The 20,936-nt window shown below is 46.4% G+C and overlaps 1 protein-coding gene across 2 annotated transcripts in view; it reads left to right on the top strand.

The window, feature by feature from the left end:
• MDGA2 (MAM domain containing glycosylphosphatidylinositol anchor 2) overlaps positions 1–20,936 on the top strand; it is a 631,704-nt gene that overhangs the window by 595,518 nt on the left and 15,250 nt on the right. For both annotated transcript variants that reach the window (XM_075926142.1, XM_075926141.1), the window contains exons 12-14: positions 7,547–7,567; positions 11,217–11,372; positions 13,719–13,877. In XM_075926142.1, the coding sequence (XP_075782257.1) occupies positions 7,547–7,567; positions 11,217–11,372; positions 13,719–13,877 (336 nt within the window). The remainder of the gene's footprint in view (positions 1–7,546; positions 7,568–11,216; positions 11,373–13,718; positions 13,878–20,936) is intronic.

Genomic DNA, 20,936 nt, shown 5'->3' with positions numbered 1-20,936 from the left:
CCAGTAAGTATAGTCAAGGCTTAATCAACATATTTGTGTCCAAACATTTGATTTAACCAGAGCAGGTGCTGAAAGAAGAAACATTTTAATAGAAATTCAAGGGGAAAAGTGGTTATTAATCAACAGCTAGCCTGACTCAAATAATCCAAAGGACAATGTAGTTTTGTATAAGGGAAAAAACTTCCAGAACCCAATACTCGAGGATACTCTCTTACCTTTCGCAATACGTCTACTAAGTAGAGACGTGCTATTCTTTCCATTTTGCAGAAATCATGGCCTGGAGATATTAAGCACTTTGCCCAAGGTCATTTGAGGCGTATGCAGGAAAACAGGGAATTAAACATAGGTCATGTAAGTTTCATGAGTCCCATCTTAGTAGCTCAACCCCTGGATCACCCTTCCTCGTCCTAAGAGGTACAAAGAGCAGCATCCAACAGATGGGTACTTAGCACATCTCCCCACTGTCTCCTCTGGTGGTGGTTGTTGCCTGTGGAGCACAACAGTTTGCTTTACAAGTTAGCTGTGGCAGCATGTGAGAGGCAAACACACTCCTGCCCCACAAGATTACTTGCTGCAGTCAGGGGTTTGCTGACTAATTAAGTCATCTGAAGTGTTTAGCCTTGCCCCGGCAGAGCCCCTCCTGCTTGCGAAAGAACGGCCCTACTGGGTAGGACCAAAGGTCCATGTAGCCCAATGTCCTGTCTGCCAATGGTGGCCAATGCCAGGTGCCCCCAGAGGGAATGAACAGAACAGGGAATCATCAGGTTATTCCCTCTAGTTATTTATCTAGTTCTTTTTTTGAACCCTGTTAAAGTCCTGTCCTTCACAACATCCTCTGGCAAGGAGTTCCACAGATTGGCTGTGCGCTGCATGAAGAAAAACATCCTTTGGTTTGTTTTAAACCTGCTACCTGTTAATTTCATTTGGTGACATGTTATGGAATCAAGTAAATATTTTTCTTTATTCACTTTCTCCACACCAGTCATGATTTTATAGACCTCTATCCTGTCCCCCCTTACTCTTCCTCTTTTCTAAGCTGAAAAGTTCCAGACTTTTTAATCTCTAGGGCACCTGTTCCAAGAGTAAGAACGTGCTTCTTCCAGAGGACTTTTTTTCTCTGATCTGTCACTAATACAGATTTGAATGAAATGCACCCCACCTCGTGGCGGGACCCAGTATTGGGACTCTAGACCATCCCTGATAGACATTTATCTAATCTGCTCTTCAATATCTCCAGTGATGGAGATTCCACAACCTCCCTAGGAAACTTATTCCAACGTTTGACTACCCTGACAATTAGGAACTTTTTCCTAATGCCCAACCTAAACCTCCCTTGCTGCAGTTTAAGTCCATTGCTTCTTGTTCTACCCTCAGAGGCCAAGAAGAACAATTTTTCTCTCTCCTCCTTGTGACCCCCTTTTATATACCTGAAAACCACTATCATGTCCCCTCTCAGTCTTCTCTTTTCCAAACAAAACAAGCCCAGTTCTGTCAGCCTTCTCTCATAGCTTTTCTAGACCTTTAAGCATTCTTGATGCTCTTCTCTGGATCTTCTCCAGTTTCTCCACATCTTTCATGAAATGTGGTGCCCAGAACTGGACCCAATACCCCAACTGGGGCCTAACCAGCACAGAGTAGAGCGGAAGAATGACTTCTCGTGTCTTGCTCACAACACACCTGTTAATGCAGCCCAGAATCATGTTTGTTTTTGTTGCAACAGCATCATATTGGTGGCTCATATGTAGCCTGTGGTCCACGGTGACCCCTGGATGCTTTTCTGCAGGAATCCTTCCTAGATAGTTGCTTCCCATTCTGTATGTGTGAGATAATAAAAAATATAATCAGGCAGCTGAAGATACAGTATATTTAATGTAGGTACTGACTTCAGAAGTCACTGTTAGTTTTTTTAATGAGATGTCTAAGAATATTTCCTTCTGCAGGCCCAGGGCTGGACTCGATGACCTCCTGAGGTCTCTTCCAGCCCTAGGATTCTATGAATATTAGAGTGGCCATACTGGGTCTGACCAATAGTCCCTCTAGCCAGTGACCTGTCTTCCTATAGTAGTCACTGCCATATCCTTCAGAGGCAAAGAACAGAACAGGAGAATTTGTTGTGATCCATGCCATCCTCCGGTCCTTGCTTCTGGCGGTCAGAGGGCTAGGGACACCCCAACCATGGAGTTGCATCCTTGACTAACTTGGCCAATTGTCATTGATGGGCCAGTCCTCTGAGAGCTTCTCTAATTCTTCTTTGAACCCAGTTATACTTGTGGTCTTCACAACATCTCCTGGCAGTGAGTGAAATTGTGTGTGTTCTTTGGATTCCCACATAAGGCCATCTCAGTCGGTCCTTATTCAAGTTTTTAACTTTGGAAGGATTTCATAGAATCCTAGAATCCCAGGGCTGGAAGAGACCTCAGGAGTCATCAAGTCCAACCTCCTGCCCAAAGCAGGACCAGTCCCAACTAAATCAACCCTCTCCTGAGTGATTTGAGGTAAATTTAAATAGGTTCATATACAGGGTTCATAAATGGAAAGAAACTTCCATGTTGACTATGTGAAAGTGTTCTTTTGTTTACCAAGGAGTAGAAAATGAGAACATAGAAGAGTTCTCTGCCAAGGATTGTGTGGCATGACCTGCTTGGGCATGGATCACCAGAAATAAAGCCTCAAAACTAAAGTGCCTGCAGGCCTGGAGGAAAAAGTTAAGTGAACAGACAGAACAGATGTAGCAGAGTCCAATAGCTTTATCACAATTCTGTAAGTTCTGAGAACACTGTGGGGCTGTGTCTACACTAGGCCACTTATTCCGGAAAATCAGCTGCTTTTCCGGAATAAGCTGCGAACTGTCTACACTGGCCCTTGAATTTCCGGAAAAGCAACGACGTTGAACTGTACAAAATCAGCCGCTATTCCAGAAAAACTATTCTGCTCCCACTCGGGCATAAGTCCTTATTCCGAAACACTGTTCCGGAAAAGGGCCAGTGTAGACAGCCCAGTAGTCTTTTCCGGAAAAAAGCCCCGATCGTGAAAATTGCTATCGGGGCTCTTTTCCAGAAAAGCGCGTCTACATTGGCCACAGATGCTTTTCTGGAAAAAGGGCTTTTCCGGAAAAGCAGCCTGCCAAGGTAGACGCTCCTTTTCCGGAAAAACTGAAAACGGAATAGTATTCCGTTTTAGGCATTTCCGGAAATTCATGCCAGTGTAGACAAAGCCTGGGTGTGTCTAGGCAGTGACACTATTTTGGGATACTACTGATATCCCGAAATAGCCTTTTCCACATCTCAACAGCGTGCCCGTTCTTTCGAAATAGCTTTCAAAACAATGGGCATGCTATTCCAACGCCCCTGTAAACCTCAATCCATGAGGAGTAAGAGACGTTTTGGAAGAGTGCTCTATATCTAAATTAACTCCAGGTAAGCTACGCAATTTGCAGAGTTCAGATTGCATAGCTCATTTCGAGCTAAGGGTGCAGGGTAGACGCACCCTGTCAGACCCAAGAGCGTCAGGATGAAGGAACTCGAACGGTTATAACTCTGAACTTCAAAGATTTTCTAGATGGTTCGAACTCAACCTGGGGAATGAAGTCCTTCCATCATCCATTAGCTTCTTTTCATGGCTAATTTTACTTGCAATGTCTGGCTCACGCAGCCGACCTTTCAGAAATGAGAATTTGAGAATCATTTGCCCATGCTTTATCGTTCCCTGCTACAGTACATAGGAGAGTGCTTTTCTTTTGCCAGTTCACTGTGTGTAAATAAGTTCAGCCTAACCATAGTTGAATTTGTTATTCTGTTTTTGTCAATCAGTATGAGCCGAAGCCGTCTTGGCCCCCAGCCCTTTTGGGTCTGGTTGCTCTACTCTGAGCAGTCTGAAAAGCATGACTCAAGGTGACCCATTAATGATAGTTTCTATAAAAGCTTCTCTGTGCAATTACAAAGCAAGCCTCACTAAATGCAGTTTCTGGCAATTTCAGCTAATTCTGAGCTCAGCCACTCAAGAAGCACAGCCAATGAATATTTCTTGGAGAGTGAAAGGTAATTTGTTTAACGAAGGCATGTGAGGTTATCTAATGGAAGTTAACGACCAAGTTTCTCTGGCAAATCACAGATCATTCTTTTCAGCTGCTAAACAAGAGGGGTTTTTAAATGTCAGGTTGAATCTCCAGCTAACTACAACTCATGAAGGAAGGTCAGAAGGAAAGTACTTATAGCCATAAACAGAGCTGGTGACTAGCAGTATCAACAGGTGGAGCAATGATTGGGTAGAAGTCTGTTATTAACAAAGCCTTCATCTCCACATCCGCAATTTGGGAGGGTTACAGGGTTTCCTCAAACATTATTTGAGGGCAAAATTAAATTGCAGTTTCTTTAGATCAGTGTTTCTCTCTGATTCTGGACCAAAACGCACAATCCCTCATGAGTAAATGTTACAAAAACAGGTCTCTGTTTCCTAAATAACAACTCAAATCCACACTTGTGCATGATCTATGGACCATTTAATTCACACTTGAACTGTATGATGAGGTCTTCAGGGGACTCTTTAGGCAGGGATAAATTTCATCCCTACTCCAATAATTAGGAACCCATCATTCTGATTTCAAAAAGAAGGTGAATAAGGAAAAGTTATTTGTTTCCATAACACAAGAACATGGGGGCACCATATTAAATTAATAGGTAGCAGGTTTAAAACAAACAAAAGGAAGTCTTTTTTCATGCAGCGCGCAGTGAATCTGTGGAACTCCTTGCCAGAGGATGTTGTGAAGAGCAGGACTTTAATAGGGTTCAAAAAAGAACTAGATAAATTCATGGAGGTTAGGTCCATCAATACTTATTAGCCAGGATGGGTAGGAATGGTGTCACTAGCCTCTGTGGGTGTGTCTAAACTACAGGGTTTTGTGGACAAAGGTGGACTTTTGTCAATAAAACTATACCTGCATCTACACTACCACCGAGTTCCGTCAACAGTAAGTCGCCAGAATGCGGCAGTTTTGTCGATGGCAGTAAACCTCATTCTACGAGGAATAATGCCTTTTTTCGACAAAGTTATGTTGAAAAAAGGCGCTATTGCATCCACGCTGTGCTTTTTCAAAAGATAGTGTCTAGACTCTCTGTTGAAAAAGCGGCTTTCTTTGTCGACAGAACTGGCTGTAGTCTAAACACTCTTTTTCGACAGAGGCCTGTAGTCTAGACGTACCCTGTTTGTCGGAGGCTGGAAATGGGTGACAGGGGAGGGATCACTTGATGATATGGAGGGAAAATGGGAATATGAATCCAAAGGAGTTCAAAGCAGTTATACCACGGATCTACGAACCGCACAATCACATTTATCGACCATTCTCCGAGGCTTCACATTACTGCACCTTATCATCCTGCTTTGGATCTGTGTGGATTAGAAGAGTCATTACTGTAATATTTTCTAAAATTACCGTCATAACCTTCCAAGTTTATAACCCTTCTCGGATATGCATCTGATATGCATATATTGTACCTGGAAGATCACAGAGAGGACGCTGGGATAATAGATTTAAGAACTCTATTTTATTAATATCCTGGCCAAGAGCTGTCAATCTTTTAGTGTTTGAAAGGTAAGTATAGACTGCAACTAGTGAGCAACGACAGACCCGGCTTGGTCGTGTACTGGTTTCTAGAGTAGGATACTTTCTGTGCTTTACTTCCTCTTCAAGGAAAAGGACATTCTGCCCACCGTGCTGTTGTTTGAGCGCCGACGGGTGCTTGTGAGGAATGCTACAGTTTCTGTTTCTTTCCCAACCATGGTTTTCCAACTTAAAACTTCAGTGAAAAAGGGGGGCAGCTGGAATTTCCCTGAGCGGGCCCACAGCTCCCAGCCCTACATGCACCCAGCCCCCAGCTCTCTTACGGTGCCTCTGCATCAAAAACGATCTGTCCTCCCGGTACCCAGCTCCACCCTCTCCTCCTACTGCCCCACCCCCCATCCAGCCCTCTTCACCCCTCCATTGCCCCAGTGCTGAGCTCTCCCTCCCAGCCCTACAGGCTCCCAGCCCTGCACCCAGCCCCATGGTTTCACCCAGCGAGATGGGTAGGCTGATGGACAGCATCCTGGGAGGGTCCAAGCAGTTCTGGGAGCCCTTGACCACATCCTCCATCTCCATCTCCACTTCCCCAAGACGCTTCAAGAGCCCAGGTCCAAACGTCCGAACCTCTGGGGGGCTGGGACTCCAGATGCCAGCACCATTGAAATTTGGCCTGGCTGCCCCTCGATCATGTCTTCCCGGAAGGGTGGGAAACCCGGACCCTCTTGTCTCCTCCTTTGTACCCCTGCAAACCAGAAACCATGTGAAAGGGGAAGTGTGAACTAGGCACAAATGGCAGGTGTGACATTTCACACACCGACATCTTTAAACACATAAGAATGAATACTTTATGGACGAAAATCCCATCATAGAGGGCTGGTGCATTGCTCTGACCCCATGGTAAGAGGAGAACAGGGTCTAATGTGAATCCTCTGCGCTCTGTGAATTTTACACGTTTTCCAGCATGTGTTCGCATGAGCAATAAGACATCAGCCGGCTGTTTGCTGGAAAGCTACCTTCTCCCTTAAAATAGGTGAGAGGGTCTAGGTGATGGTCACTAGGAGCCAGGGTCTCAGATGATGGTCTCTAGGTTTGAGGGTCTAGGTGATGGTCACGAGGTATGAGGGTCTCAGATGATGATCTCTAGGTGTGAGGGTCTAAGTGATGGTCACTAGGTGCCAGGGTCTCAGATGATGATCTCTAGGTGTAAGGGCCTAAGGGTGTGTCTAGACTACATGCCTCCTTCGACGGAGGCATGTAGATTAACCAGATCGGAAGAGGGAAATGAAGCCGCGATTAAAATAATCGCGGCTTCATTTAAATTTAAATGGCTGCCCCGATCTGCCGATCAGCTGTTTGTCGGCAGATCGGGAGAGTCTGGACGCGATGCCCCGACAAAGAAGCCTTTCTTCATCGACACAGGTAAGCCTCGTGAAACCAGGTTTACCTGTGTCGATGAAGAAAGGCTTCTTTGTCGGGGCATCGCGTCCAGACTCTCCCGATCTGCCGACAAACAGCTGATCGGCAGATCGGGGCAGCCATTTAAATTTAAATGAAGCCGCGATTATTTTAATCGCGGCTTCATTTCCCTCTTCCGATCTGGCTAATCTACATGCCTCCGTCGAAGGAGGCATGTAGTCTAGACACACCCTAAGTGATGGTCACTAAGTGCCAGGGTCTCAGATGATGGTCTCTAGGTGTAAGGGTCTTAGGTAATGGTCTCTAGATGTGACAGTCTAGGTGATGCCTGAGATTGCTGTGAAGGAGCACGTTCATCTGAGGAAAGAAGGAACATCTCCTGTTACTCAATGGTGACTTCTTTAGACCACGACAGAGCTGCAAAATCCTCTCCATCCAGCAGGAAGGTGGTGCTCACCCAAACAGTAGGCAGCCCTCAGATGGTCCCCAGTGGAAGATGTAGAATCAGCAGAATAGCGGTTGTAAGAACGTTTTCAAATCACACTAATTTGTGTTCTTCTCTCTTTCTTCCAGCTCCAGTCAATCCTCACCTAAGTAAGTATCTTTATCCTTTCCTGCGCGTCTTCCATGGAAGAATTAGCTTTGAATTGAGGGTTGCTTCGTGGTTATGCAATAAATGGGCCGTGTTTCGTTTAAAGCAATGGTCCGTGGATTCCGTAAGGTCCATGTTAGTTCTGTCACGCATGACTTGCACTCCCGGTTGGAACACATGGGGTTTTTTTTAATTCCCAGTTGCTAAACCAAGAGTGCTCCAATCAAGAGAAGATTGGGGCTTCCAGATATGCCCATTCCCCTGTGCTCCTAATTGCTGATTAATCCCTGAAGGTCTTATGCTTTCCAAGAACCTCCAGTTCTCTGAGCAAACAGTCCTTGATTAACAGTGAAAGGGGAAAGTGAATGTACACAAATGGGTGCAGCTCTGGGTTCCTCAGCGAAATTTGGACAGAAATGTCATTATTTAGCCATGTAGCCCCCCACCCACACTTCCTGGGTTTGTACCATTAGCCTAATAATCTTGAAAGAAAAAGCATTTGCATACGGTTGTTAAAACGTCCTCTTTTTCTTTCCTGTTGGACCAGAATCTGGTCATAACTTCGTCTATCTGTACCTACCTTCAGGACTGATAAGGGAGATTAGCAGTGGCTGCGTGCCATAGTGATTCCATGCTTTGCTTTGGAAAGGTCTGCACTTGTACTAGGAAAGGACAAACTGGTTGAAATAAATAAGAAAGAACCAGAGTGATGATCCCTAGAGCGGTCAAACTGAATAGTTACCGAGGTTCTGTAAACTACTGTATTGAACCCAAGAATGGCCATACGGGGTCAGACCAATGGTCCATCTAGCTCAGGGTCCTGTCTTCCCACAGTGACCAGGTGCTTCAGAGGAAATAAACAAAAGAGGAGAATATATTGAGTGATTCATCCCATTATCCAGTCTCTGATTCCAGCAGTCAGAGGTTTTGGGACACCTGGAGCATGGGGTTGTGTTCCTGACCATCATGACTAATAACCATTGGTGGACCCTATCCTCCATGAACTTATCAAATTCTTTTTTGAACCTGGTTATGCTATTGTTGGTTAACTTTTCCTTTCCATTCATTCTGATATTGACACACCTAGGAGTTCAGAGGTGTTGAAATAACACGAGAAAAGGGTGGGATTTTTTGTTTGTTTGTGCTGGAGGAGATCCAGTGGAAGACACGGTGAATATCTATGTAGAAACAAGACATGAGAAGTCATTCTTCCACTCTACTCTGTGCTGGTTAGGCCTCAGTTGGAGTATTGTGGTTCTGGGTAACATTTCAAAAAAGATGTGGAGAAATTGGAGAAGGTCCAGAGAAGAGCAACAAGAATGATTAAAGATCTAGAGGATATGCACTATGAGAGAAGGCTGAAAGAACTGGGCTTGTTTAGTTTGGAAAAGAGAAGACTGAGAGGGGACGTGATAACGGTTTTCTAGTATCTAAAAGGGTGTTACAAGGAGGAGGGAGAAAAATTGTTCTCCTTGGCCTCTGAGGACAAGAACCAATGGGCTTAAACTGCAGCAAGGGAGGTTTAGGTTGGACATTAGGAAAAACTTCCTCATTGTCAGGGTGGTTAAACACTGGAATAAGTTGCTTAGGGAGGTTGTAGAATCTCCATCTCTGGAGATATTTAGGAGCAGGTTCGATAGACATCGATCAGGGATGATATAGACAATGCTTAGTCCTGCCCTGAGGGCAGGGGACTGGACTTGATGACATCTCGAGGTCCCTTCCAGTTCTAGCATTCTATGATTGTATGAAGCAGTGTTGTAGCTCTATTGGTCCCTGGAGATTAGAGAGACAGAGTGTGGGATGTGATGTCTTTTCTTGGATCAATTTTTGTTGGTGAGAGAAACTAGCTTTTGAGAGAGCTTTTCTTCCAGACTGGGAAATTTAGTGGAGACATTTCAAGTCCCTCTGGTGAATATCTTCGAGGGGTAGCCATGTTAGTCTGTAACTTTAAAAACAACAAGTGATCCTGTAGCACCTTAAAAACTAACCAAAATATATAGACTCATGAGCTTTCATGGGCAAAACCCACTTCATCAGATGTGTTGGTTTCTGTTATTTCCACTCCAATTCATCTGAGGAAGTGGGTTTTGCTCACAAGTCTATATGTTTTGGTTATAGACTCTAAGGGTATGTCTACAATAGCTCATTAATTTGAGGTAGGTAGGCAAATGAGGTGACCGGAGTTGCAACTGAAGCCTGGGATTTAAATATATTTGGCTTTATTTGCATGTTCCCATCCAGTCGCCATTTTGAAATTTCACTAGCCTAAATTTCACTAGGCTACACGCGGCAGTGAATCGTTAATCCGAACTAAATCCTTAGTTCGAATTAACTGTTACTCCTCATGAATGAGGAGTAACAGGTCATTTGAACTAAGGACTTAGTTCGAATTAATGTTTCACTGCCGCGTGTAGCCGCGTGGCAGTGAGTTCGGGCTAGTGAAATTTCAAAATGGCGACCGAATGGGAACATGCAAATAAAGCCAAGGATATTTAAATCCCGGGCTTCATTTGTAACTCTGGTCGCCTCATTTGCCTACTTAGCTCGAATTAACGAACTAGTATAGACATACCCTAAGATGCCACCAGTGAATATCTTGTTATTCGTACCCAGGATTTTGAAAAAAACACTGTAATCCTGTATAGAATGAGATGCACAAACAGATGAAAACAGATCTTTCTTATTGTTTCTCCAAAGGCAAAGCAAGCTAGCTTTATGAAAAGATGTTACTACACCGAAATCCATATACATTTACTTATAGCAGTGATATGTGACAAAATATCCCAGTAGAGATACTTGACAAAAATAAATCTCAATAAGCATTTTGGTTGTGTGCTGAGCTTTAGGGACTCTTGCAGCAAATTGAATGAGATCAAAACTGCTATGGGCCATGAGAAACATACCTTTTATGGCCCATGCATGGTGTTTAGTCAGATGTGCGATAATATGGCTGGAAAGAGAAGAAGTCTAGAGTACTTAAGGCCCATCAGCATTTTTTCTATCTGCCAGCCACAATCCGGAGTAAAACTGGATCTCAGCTGCTGCGAACAGTTTCTCGTATTCTGTAATTCGAGAATGCAGTGGAACCTCAGAGTTACAATAGACTTGGGAATGGAGGTTGCTCGTCACTCTGAAATGTCCGTAGCTCTGAACAAAAAGTTATGGCTCTTCTTTGAACTGTTTACAACTAACCATTCACTCTGAAAGCTTTCAAACTTTACAATGTAGAAGACAAATGCTACTTTTCACCATCTTCATTTTAATGAAACACACACAGGAATAGTTTTCTTACCTCATCAAATCTTTTTTAAAGCTTTCCCTTTATTTTATTTTTAATTGTACATTTAACACATTTACTGTACTGTACTTGTTTTGTTTGTTTTGGTTTTGGTTTTGGTTTTGGTTTTGCCCTTGCTACCTGATTGGCTACTTCCAGTTCCAAAAGAGGTGGGAGGATAAGTGATTAGTTAATAAATAGCCATGGAAAAGGAAGTCACCCCCTTGACATTTATAAAATAACTCTTGGTGTTCAACGTTAATAATGGCCAATTTCCTTTCCAAAGGTTGTTGCATTTCCACACTTTTGACAGTTACACACAAAATGCCGGCAGTGACTGAAGTCATGTTTATTCACTATGTTGACTGTAGGAGAGTTTCACTGTGGATTCGAAGATGGCAACATATGTCTGTTCACTCAAGATGACACGGATAATTTCGACTGGACGAAACAAAGCACTGCCACCCGGGACACCAAATATACTCCAAACACTGGACCCAATGCAGACCGAAGTGGATCCAAAGAAGGTAAAACGTAGCTTAGATGTCTGCAGGAACAGTCCCCAAGCTAATATCTGTCAATATAACTCTACTGAGCATCTACCCAGCAGGTTGAGTCCCAAGGCCTTGTCTTTTTCTAAGGACACGTTGTAGCACTTCAGATCAAAGGGTGTGTCTAGACTACAGGGTTTTGTCGACAAAAGTGGACTTTTGTCGACAAAACTATACTTGCGCCCACGCTGCCTTTGAGTTATGTCGACATAACGTCAACAAAACTCAGCAGTTTTGTCGACGTATGTAAACCTCATTCTACGAGGAATAATGCCTTTTGTCGAAAGAGTTCTGTCAATAGAAGGCATTATTGCATCTACACTGTCCTTTGCGTCCACACTGTTATGTCGACAAAGCGGCTTGCTTTGTCGACAGAACTGAATGTTGTCTAGACGCTCTATGTCAACATAAGTTTTGTCAACAGATTCTGTCGACAAAACTTATGTCGACGTAAGCCTGTAGTCTAGACATACCCAAAATGCTGACCTGTGTTAATTTGCTGGAGACTCCATAACATTTAATGGAGATGACCCCAAAGCAAAAAATTTGCATCTGAACATTTACATACAGATTAGTGACATTCAGAACTGTATCTAAACCCACATTGTATGGCTCCTCACCAGTCTTGTCACCGTATCTAATGCCGTAAGGCTGATCACTTTTAGACAGTGGGCCTTGTCGTAATGTGTATTTCAAACATTCTGCCATGTTATGTCCCATGTGATCATTTAAATTCTGACTCTCTTTCTCTCAGATTGGCCGACCTAAAAGTTTCCTCGCCTGTCTTCATTTGTCTATCCTGCTAAAGGGTGTGAGTGGAAATCGGCCATCCCTGTAAACTCAAGGGCTGGATTCTGCTTTCTCCATGGGCTCGTCTACACTGGCCCCTTTTCCGGAAGGGGCATGTAAATTTCACCAGTCGTCGTAGGGAAATCCGCGGGGGATTTAAATATCCCCCGCGGCATTTAAATAAAAATGTCCGCCGCTTTTTTCCGGCTTTTAAAAAAGCCGGAAAAGAGCGTCTACACTGGCCCCGATCCTCCGGAAAAAGTGCCCTTTTCCGGAGGGTCTTATTCCTACTTTGAAGCCCCGGAAAAGGGGCCAGTGTAGATGTAGCCCATGTGTTTGAATGTTGACTTTCAGTGCAGGGTAGTGAGAACTCACATGACTTCATACTCTTATCACCCACCTGTGCTACCCAACACAATCACATTTGTGTTGCCTGTGCTTGAGTAAATCACAGATCAGAATCCTACTGGGTTGCATTAGGAGGAGCATTGCCAGTAGATCTAGAGAAGTGATTATTCCCCTTTATTTGACACTGGTGAGGCCACATCTGGAGTATTGTGTCCAGTTCTGGGCCCCCAACTACAGAAAGGATGTAGATGCATTGGAGAGGGTCCAGTGGAGGGCAACCAAATGATTAGGCGGCTGGAACACATGACCTGAGGAGAGGCTGAGGGATTTGGATTTATTTAGTCGACAGAAGAGTGAGGGGGGATTTGAGAGCAGCCTTCAACTATCTGAAGAGGGTTTCCAAAGAGGATGGAGAGAGGCTGTTCTCAGTGGTGGCAGATGGCAGAACAAGGAACAATGGTCTCAAGTTGCAATGGAGGAGGTCTAGGTTGGATATTAGGAAAAACTCTCTCCCTAGGAGGGTGGTGAAGCACTGGGATGGGTTCCCTAGGAAGGGGGTGGCATCTCCATCCCTAGAGGTGTTTAAGTCTCATTTGGACAGAGCCCTGGCTGGGATGACTGAGTTGGGGTCGGTCCTGCTTTGGGCAGGGGACTGGACTCGATGACGCCTGAGGTCTCTTCCAGCCCTGGGATTCTAGGATTCAGGATTATTGAACATGGTCTTTCACTGAGGATGGGCTTTTGGGCCATGACTGGTGAGGCTTTCGGACAGGTTCTTTGACAAGATGCCATCGAGACATTTTTCATTATTTTAAAAATCGTTCTTTTCTCACTGTTTATATAAACACTTTGCAGCCTTCAGTCTGAGATCTGGCACCTAAATACATAAAATGCCTCCTTCTTGCTGATACCTGCTGGCTTATCGTGGTACAGTGCCTGTGAATGCTGACCTGCTAGCAAAGGTTTAAAAAGTAATTGTAACCAATCTCATGGAAGCATTTATTCCCAGAAACCCATGGGGTTTATGCAGGCCCAGTGCGGCAAACAAGACCCAGCGGTCTCAGGTGAAGATGAAATATTATTCCAGGTTCCAAACAGCCCTGGTAGAAGCATCCTGACACTGCGAGAGAGGGTGTGTTTGTTTAAAGACAAAATGTAACCATTTCCATTCTGGTCTTCTTGTAGGTTTCTACATGTACATTGAAACGTCCCGCCCAAGGCTGGAAGGAGAAAAAGCCAGACTTCTCAGTCCCGTTTTCAGCGTAGCCCCTAAAAACCCTTATGGAGTCACCAACACAGCGTATTGTTTCAGCTTCTACTATCACATGTATGGACAGCACATAGGTGAGAGGAAGGCAACTTTATTGTCATTGCGGGTGTCGGAGAAATGACGGGAGAAATCATGACCAGTCTCAGCGGGGGAACCAGGCTAGACTGTATCCGCAAAGACAACGACGAATCTTGTGGCCCCTTAATGACTAACAGATTTATTAGGTCCCAAGCTGTCATGGGTCAAACCCACTTTGTCAGATGCAACACTAACAAGGTGTGTTTTATCCACAACGCCCTATGCCTAACTAAATCTGTTAGTCTTTAACAGGACTCCTCATTGCCTGAGAAGAATATGGTTTTACTAAGTGGAAAAAAGAGCACACAGCCCCTACTGAGATAGGCAAGGTCTGCAGCGTCTAAGTCACGGGTAAGGAACCTAGGGGCCAGATGTGGCCCTGGCTTCCCTGGTTCCAGCTCCTGGGGGTTTGGGCTCCCTCCAAGAAGTGGGTCTGGAGCACACAAAATCTGCTAGCCTGAGCCACCCTACGCTCTGGTGTGTGAGGGGAATGTGGGGAGTGTCTCTCCTTCTCAGTGAGGGTTTGGTGGGTTTTTCTTTTCATTTGTGTGCAGCCCCCCATTGATTTTTCTGTGGGTCAAGAGCCCCCAATGCAAAAAAGGCCCCTCACCGCTGCTGTAAGCGGTAGGGTATGAGGTTTAAATGGTAATTCGAAGTAAGGGGTTTATTTCGGAATCGCCCTTCTCTGCCACGTGTAGACGCGGGCAGTTCTTCCAAGCTAGTCAATTTCCAATATGGCGACCGCCTGGGAACATGCTAATGAAGCACGGGATATTTAAATCCCACGCTTCATTTGCAATTATGGTCGCACTCATTAGCTTCCCTAGTTTAAACTAGGGGGCTAGAGTAGACATACCCGTAATCCCGTTGTTGCGTGCCGAGCGCAGTGTCATACAGACCACGGCGCAGTGTGCCGACTAGCAGCGTCGCCGCCTGCCCAGCACAGCCGGCACATGGGGGCAATACAGAACCACTCTGCTTGAGGCATGGGGCAGCAGCAGGAGCACCATTTCAGTGCCAGTTTGAGGAAGGGCGTTTTCCATAGGGCCGAAGGAAATGGCCATAAGCCAGGTGCTAAACCAGGCTTTTGTGTGCCCGGCAAGAGCCTATTGAGACTCTTGCTAAAGTCGCAGTCAGCTGATAAGCAGCTATAACTCTTTTCTGATGGCTGTCTCCTGGGCCCACCAAGAGGGAGGCCAAAGGGGCAATTGCACAGGGGTCCGGCATTTCAAAGGGGCCCAGAGCTCCCAGACATGAGCGGCGGCTACTAGGAGCTCCGGGTGCCTTGGAAAAGCCCCGGGTGCACCGCTTTGCCGTTCCTCAAGGCTCTGAAGGCTGTGGGGGAGGTCCTAGCACCATTCTCTGGACGGTGCTAAGAGCTGACTGCTCTGAGCTCTACCACTTCCGCCTGAGGCTCCACCCCTTCCGGAGGCACGGAGCCTGCCCCTCCCTACACCTTGCCCCTCAGCCCGCAGCGGCTCTCGGCTCCACCATTATCACATCATCCCAGGATGGATTCCTTTGCGCTGATCCTGGCAGAAGCACCATCCACAGCAGGTGTTTGTTTTTAATGACATACATGTCATATCGAAAGGGCCCTGGTGTCGCTCGGTTACACATATTTATGGCATCCGGAGGCATAAGCAACTGCCAGCAGGTCTCTCGGAGGCCTGGAGAACCCCATAAGAGTGACCAGAATGTATCTGAATGGATTTCTAGCAGCAAGCTGCTTTTGCGTTTCTGTTGCTGAAATTACCCTTTTTTTGTGGCAAACACCTGCCTCTGGCACATGCTAGTGGCTCCTTTTCGACTCCCCTCTTTACCTCCGGGCAGCATTTAGCCCTTAGAGAAAGCAGATGAGTTTTGATAGTTGCCACTGCACGACTAACAATTTTGAGGCAGCAACAAGCCAGCTTTGTGTGCAGTGACAAGAGAGGCTAAGGCCACCGTGGCTTGCGTGAGCATCATTCGAAGACACATCAAATCCCGTCGACAGCTGCTCTTGCTCCTTGGCAGGAAAGGCAACCGTGAGGCCTTGCAAGTAGCACAGCATTGTCCAAGGAAACGTTCGAGTCGGGGGAGGTGTCAGCATCTCATCCCTAGAGACTTGACTTGTCCACCGTATAATCACACGACGGGTCCTGCCGGCACTGCTCAGCCGAGTCTAAGGACCATGTGTCAGGTGGCGTTTCCACAGCTGCTCAACTCTTGGCTGCACGGCTGAGACTGCTGACAGGAATCTAGGGTGTGCTAATTGGGACAGGGCCAAATTCTGCCCTTCACACAGCTGAGAGTTGCAAAGTGGTTGGGTTTGGTTTGTCCAATTTGGAAAAAAAAAGACGCGTGAGTTTAGGGCTCCTCGGAGGTAGAGAGGCATAATAGCATTGTCTCGAGACAGCTCTACTGCTTGGCTGGGTGCCTCAGGGACGCAGCCCACCAATCCTACCTCCCAAGACAAAAGCAGGCATGCAAATCCCCTCTATCACATTAGGGTTTGGAAGTATGGGGTAGGCTTCCAATCTTACTCCCAAACATCTGCTGCTTTTACCCATGAATCGTACGAGACGGTCCTGTCAGGTCATACGGACTTAACCCTGAGAATGCATCCCTCTTCCAGACCGTCTCCAATTCCTCTATGATGCAAGTCCACGTTTTTCAAGGATTTAACGTTCATTAGCCCTGAAAGCACAGGCAGGAAACCGTTTGTGGCTGTTGTCTCTGCAAACAGCTGCTCCTGTGAGCTCTTCCCTGTGAGGGGCAGAACCCCTGTGACTCCAGCTCCTCTGCAACGGGAACGTAGAGCGGTCAGTGCTCGGCAGGTTCAGGCCACAATAATATTTTCATACGTTTGTGACTGGAATGAAGAAGTGGCGCATCCTCCCTAAACATGATTCTGAGAAGCAGAACTGGGGCTAAGGCACCACAGGTTTTCACAAGCAGTGCGGTAGCACCGTGCTCAACCGTGTCTTATTTCCGGTGGCTGTGGTTCCCAGCAGCCTCGTGGTGAAATGCACCATTGTTGGAGGAACAAGGAACCGTGAAAAAAGAGGTGTGAGCATCAGTGTTCTCTCTATTGAAAGACTGGCAAACTAACCACAGCAATGCACAGGAATGCTGCCTGACAATCAGTAAGGCGAGGACCAATGGATGCCACCAAAATGCTTGTATAGTTATTAAAGTTTCTCTTTTCTGCCAGCATGTTAGCTCCACAGTCCCCACTGGCGTAAAGCCATCTGAAACATACCATCTCTCATTTCTGTGCAAACCTGTATCTCGTCTCCACGGCGATTTGTAGCATCCGCTCCAGGCCTCTTTGGCTGCAGATTTTCCTATACCACAGATTTTTTCTCAGTTTGAAAGAAACATTCAGAACGAGTCGTGCAAAAGCCCACACATAGTGCATGTGAGTGCACGGCCAAGACTGGCAGCAAGTTGTTGGGTTTTTGTTTTGTTTTTCATTTTGAAAGTAGGCATTTATTGGAGGTTGAATCTGTCAAACGAGCCAATGCATTTGGGACTGACATAGGCACGGGGGTATCAAATAAGTCAAGAGGCAGCCAGGTTGATTGAAAATGCACAGATGTGGTGAAGTAATGACTGTTCCTTTCAGCAAAGAATGCCCAAATGTGTAGTCCTCTTGTCTGTGCTAAGACAAGAATTGAATTATAGAATTGATTTTCCTGGGGACTTGTTCTACTCAAGGCCTTGCTGCTCCTTGCGTCCCTAGAGAAGAGGGACTTTTACGAGCGTTGGCACTGTGAACTTTCTCACATCAAGGCAAAATGATTTTTTTGCAAAAGGCTGGTGCATAAAGGGCACTTCCAGCCTCCAGGCAGCAGGAGAAAGCTGGGTCTGATGGGAAGCACAAGAGAAAAATTCACCAAGTCCGTGAACTTTATGACTTCTCGACTCCTGCCAAATGTTATGTGGCACTTACGATTTTGTCACTTGCAGTGAGGGTGGGGGCGAGCCATTTCCCATTCCTATTCAAAGAAGGGATGAATAAAAGATACCTAATGAAGGAGTATAGGGGAGAGGGATTATTGTTGGCACAACCCAGATCTGCAGGACCTCTGTGGTCCCTTAACTCTCCAGCCTGGAGTATCTAATACAATGCTGTATTAGTAGCAAGCAGGAAACACCTCCAGGCTCTGTGTGCACTCAGCCATCAATGAGTGGTGCTACATGCCCACCGAAATTCCAGGAATGAATCCAAGAAAGAGAGGCCCCACCAGTTTTCCCAGAGCTCACCCCAGAAACGAGGCATCTTACCCTGCTCGGGTCTCCTTGGGACAGCGCAAGCTGTCCACATTTGCCACTTCAAAACAAAGTGAGCAGGCACCAATCTGGGTACCTTAAGTGAAATCCCCCAAGCACTTCAACCAAAACCCACACCGTTTAAGGTAAAATACAAAACGGGTTTAACAACTACCAAAAGATGGATTGTAAGTGATGATAAGGAGCAGACAGAGAGATCAAAGTTGGGTCATCTACGGAATAAAAATAGAAACGCAGTCTAAATTCTATCTTTAACAGGCTAAGCAAGATTGGAACCAACTTGTCTATCATCGTGACAGATGGTTCAGGTAGTTCACAGCTCCTCAAATCATAGCCGGGGCCAATCTTCCCAGATCAGAATCATTGTCTTCCAGATGCTCTTCCAGATGTTGAGATGTGGGGGCGGGGAGAGTCACCAAGGGATGATTTCGCAGTGCCTCTTTATGCTTTCGTCCATGTGTGCAAAAGAGCCGTGCACGGCCGTGGGGATCATGCTGTCCAGTCGCGTTCCTGCCCTCTCCAAGTGGATTCTTCTTGATGGGCCATTAATGCCTGTTTGTCTAGTAATAGCTGCTCCTTTGTCCATACTGAAAAGCTGTCTATGGCGTTTCCCAACCTCACAACGTACTTCAGGATCCCTATACCACGTGCAATGATGGCTCATACAACCCAACAGGACATGATGGGTCAACAGATCAAGACCTTTATGACGTATTGCAAGTTACCATTGTACGAAGCATATGTTCAAGTTACCACTGTACAAGACATCTTTTCAGTGGGGAACCCAGGAGTACCAGAGTGCAACTTTGAGGTACAAGCGACGAGGAGTCCTGTGGCACCTTAGGGTATGTCTACACTACCCCAGTAGTGCGAACTAGCGGGGTAATGTATGCATACTGAACGTGCAAATGAAGCCCGGGATTTGAATTTCCCGGGCTTCATTTGCATAAGCCGGCCGGCGCCATTTTTAAATGCCGGCTTGTTCGAACCCCGAGCCGCGCGGCTACACGCGGCACGGGCTAGATAGTTCGAACTAGCAAGCCATTCCGAACTATCTGTGGAACGAGGCGTACAGATAGTTCGGAATGGCTTGCTAGTTCGAACTATCTAGCCCGTGCCGTGCCGCGTGTAGCCGCGCGGCACGGGGTTCAAACAAGCCGGCATTTAAAAATGGCGCCGGCCGGCTTATGCAAATGAAGCCCGGGAAATTCAAATCCCGGGCTTCATTTGCACATTCAGTATGCATACATTACCCCGCTAGTTCGCACTAGCGGGGTAGTGTAGACATACCCTTATAGACTAACTGAAGTGTAGGAGCATAAGCTTTCATGGGCAAAGACCCACTTTGTCAGATGTACCCACTTGCATCTGATGAAGTGGGTCTTTGCCCACGAAAGCTTATGCTCCTACACTTCAGTTAGTCTATAAGGTGCCACAGGACTCCTCGTCGCTTTTGCAGATTCAGACTAACACGGCTACCCCTCTGATATTTGAGGTACAGCGTGTCATAGAGGGAGGGCCTAGAAAGCTTAAGGGTGGACTCTTTCTGTTGCAAAGAATTTGCGTGCAGCTGAATGCTATTAACACAGACTGGGCATATGGCTTTCCTGTAGCTTGTTGGGCAGAACTTACTGGATTTAGGGGTTTGTGTGGGAACAAATTCTTCTGCCTTCAAGGCATGTGAGGCCTTGGTCTCTGATGCAAGGACAAGAAGCCATGGGCTGAAACTGCAGCAAGGGAGGTTCAGGTTGTACGTTAGGAAAAGCTTTCTACCTGTCAGGGGGGTTAAACACTGGAATAAATTGCCTAGGGAGGTTGTGGAATCTCCATCTCTGGAGATATTGAAGAGCAGGTTAGATAAATGTCTATCGGGGATGGTCTAGACAGTTCTGGGTTCTGCCATGAGGGCAGGGGACTGGACTCGATGACCTCTCGATGTCCCTTCCAGTCCTAGTATTCTATGATTCTGTGTGCCTGGCAAGAGAGGAAACTACATCAAAATGCTGACGTTGTACAAGGTTGGTGCCGAAACTTTGGGAGAGCTATGCTTCCCTGGGCCTCTTTCATTATATCCATCTGTCGCACTTTGCATTGCTAGTGCATCCCTCTAGGAGACACAGGATCTAGTAGATTCCCTGTTATCTCACGGGGGTGTTCTTGTCAGCTACGCCTTTCTCTGGGAGGCTTCCCACTGAAAGCCGTGGAACTGGTCACAGAGTAAAGTGCTGCCCAGCGGAAGTAAAGTGTAGTCCGTACGCTTCTGAAATAGGGAAGTGCAGAGAGCCAGGATACGCAACATGCGGGCCCCATGAATCCATATCAATGAGGTCCAATCATGACTAGGTAGATGAGGGCACTAAGAGCGATCACAGGTCTCCTGCCCGCACCTAAGTGCGAGGGCGCCATGAAAACTTCCTGTTTCCCCTCCAGCAAGCCTGTCCTCCTCTCTGCACAGTGGGGAGCTCGGCACGTCAATTCCCCCCGAAAACTCATCCAGGGATGTTTCCTTGCTTTCTGTGGTGTCCTTCCTGGAAGCTGCAGCAGCCTGGGGGACGGGTATATGGGGCAGGGGAAGATGTTGCCTTTCCAAACTGCCAGGTATGGCCCCGCCCACACTCTGCCCCCACAATTCCTACTGCTCCAGCCCCGCTGCCAGCACACTGGGGCAGTGCACCCTCCCCATACTCAGGGGCAGGGAGTCCGGGGCCATGTGCTGCCCACCTTCCCTATACTCAGGGGCAGGGAGGCCGGGGCCATGTGCTGCCCACCCTCCCCAT

Source organism: Pelodiscus sinensis, chromosome 4 (assembly GCF_049634645.1).
Source record: "Pelodiscus sinensis isolate JC-2024 chromosome 4, ASM4963464v1, whole genome shotgun sequence".
NCBI classification, from domain to species: domain Eukaryota; kingdom Metazoa; phylum Chordata; order Testudines; family Trionychidae; genus Pelodiscus; species Pelodiscus sinensis.
The sequence above is the reverse complement of the archived record's forward strand: the minus strand, read 5'-3'. Positions and strand labels throughout refer to the sequence as shown.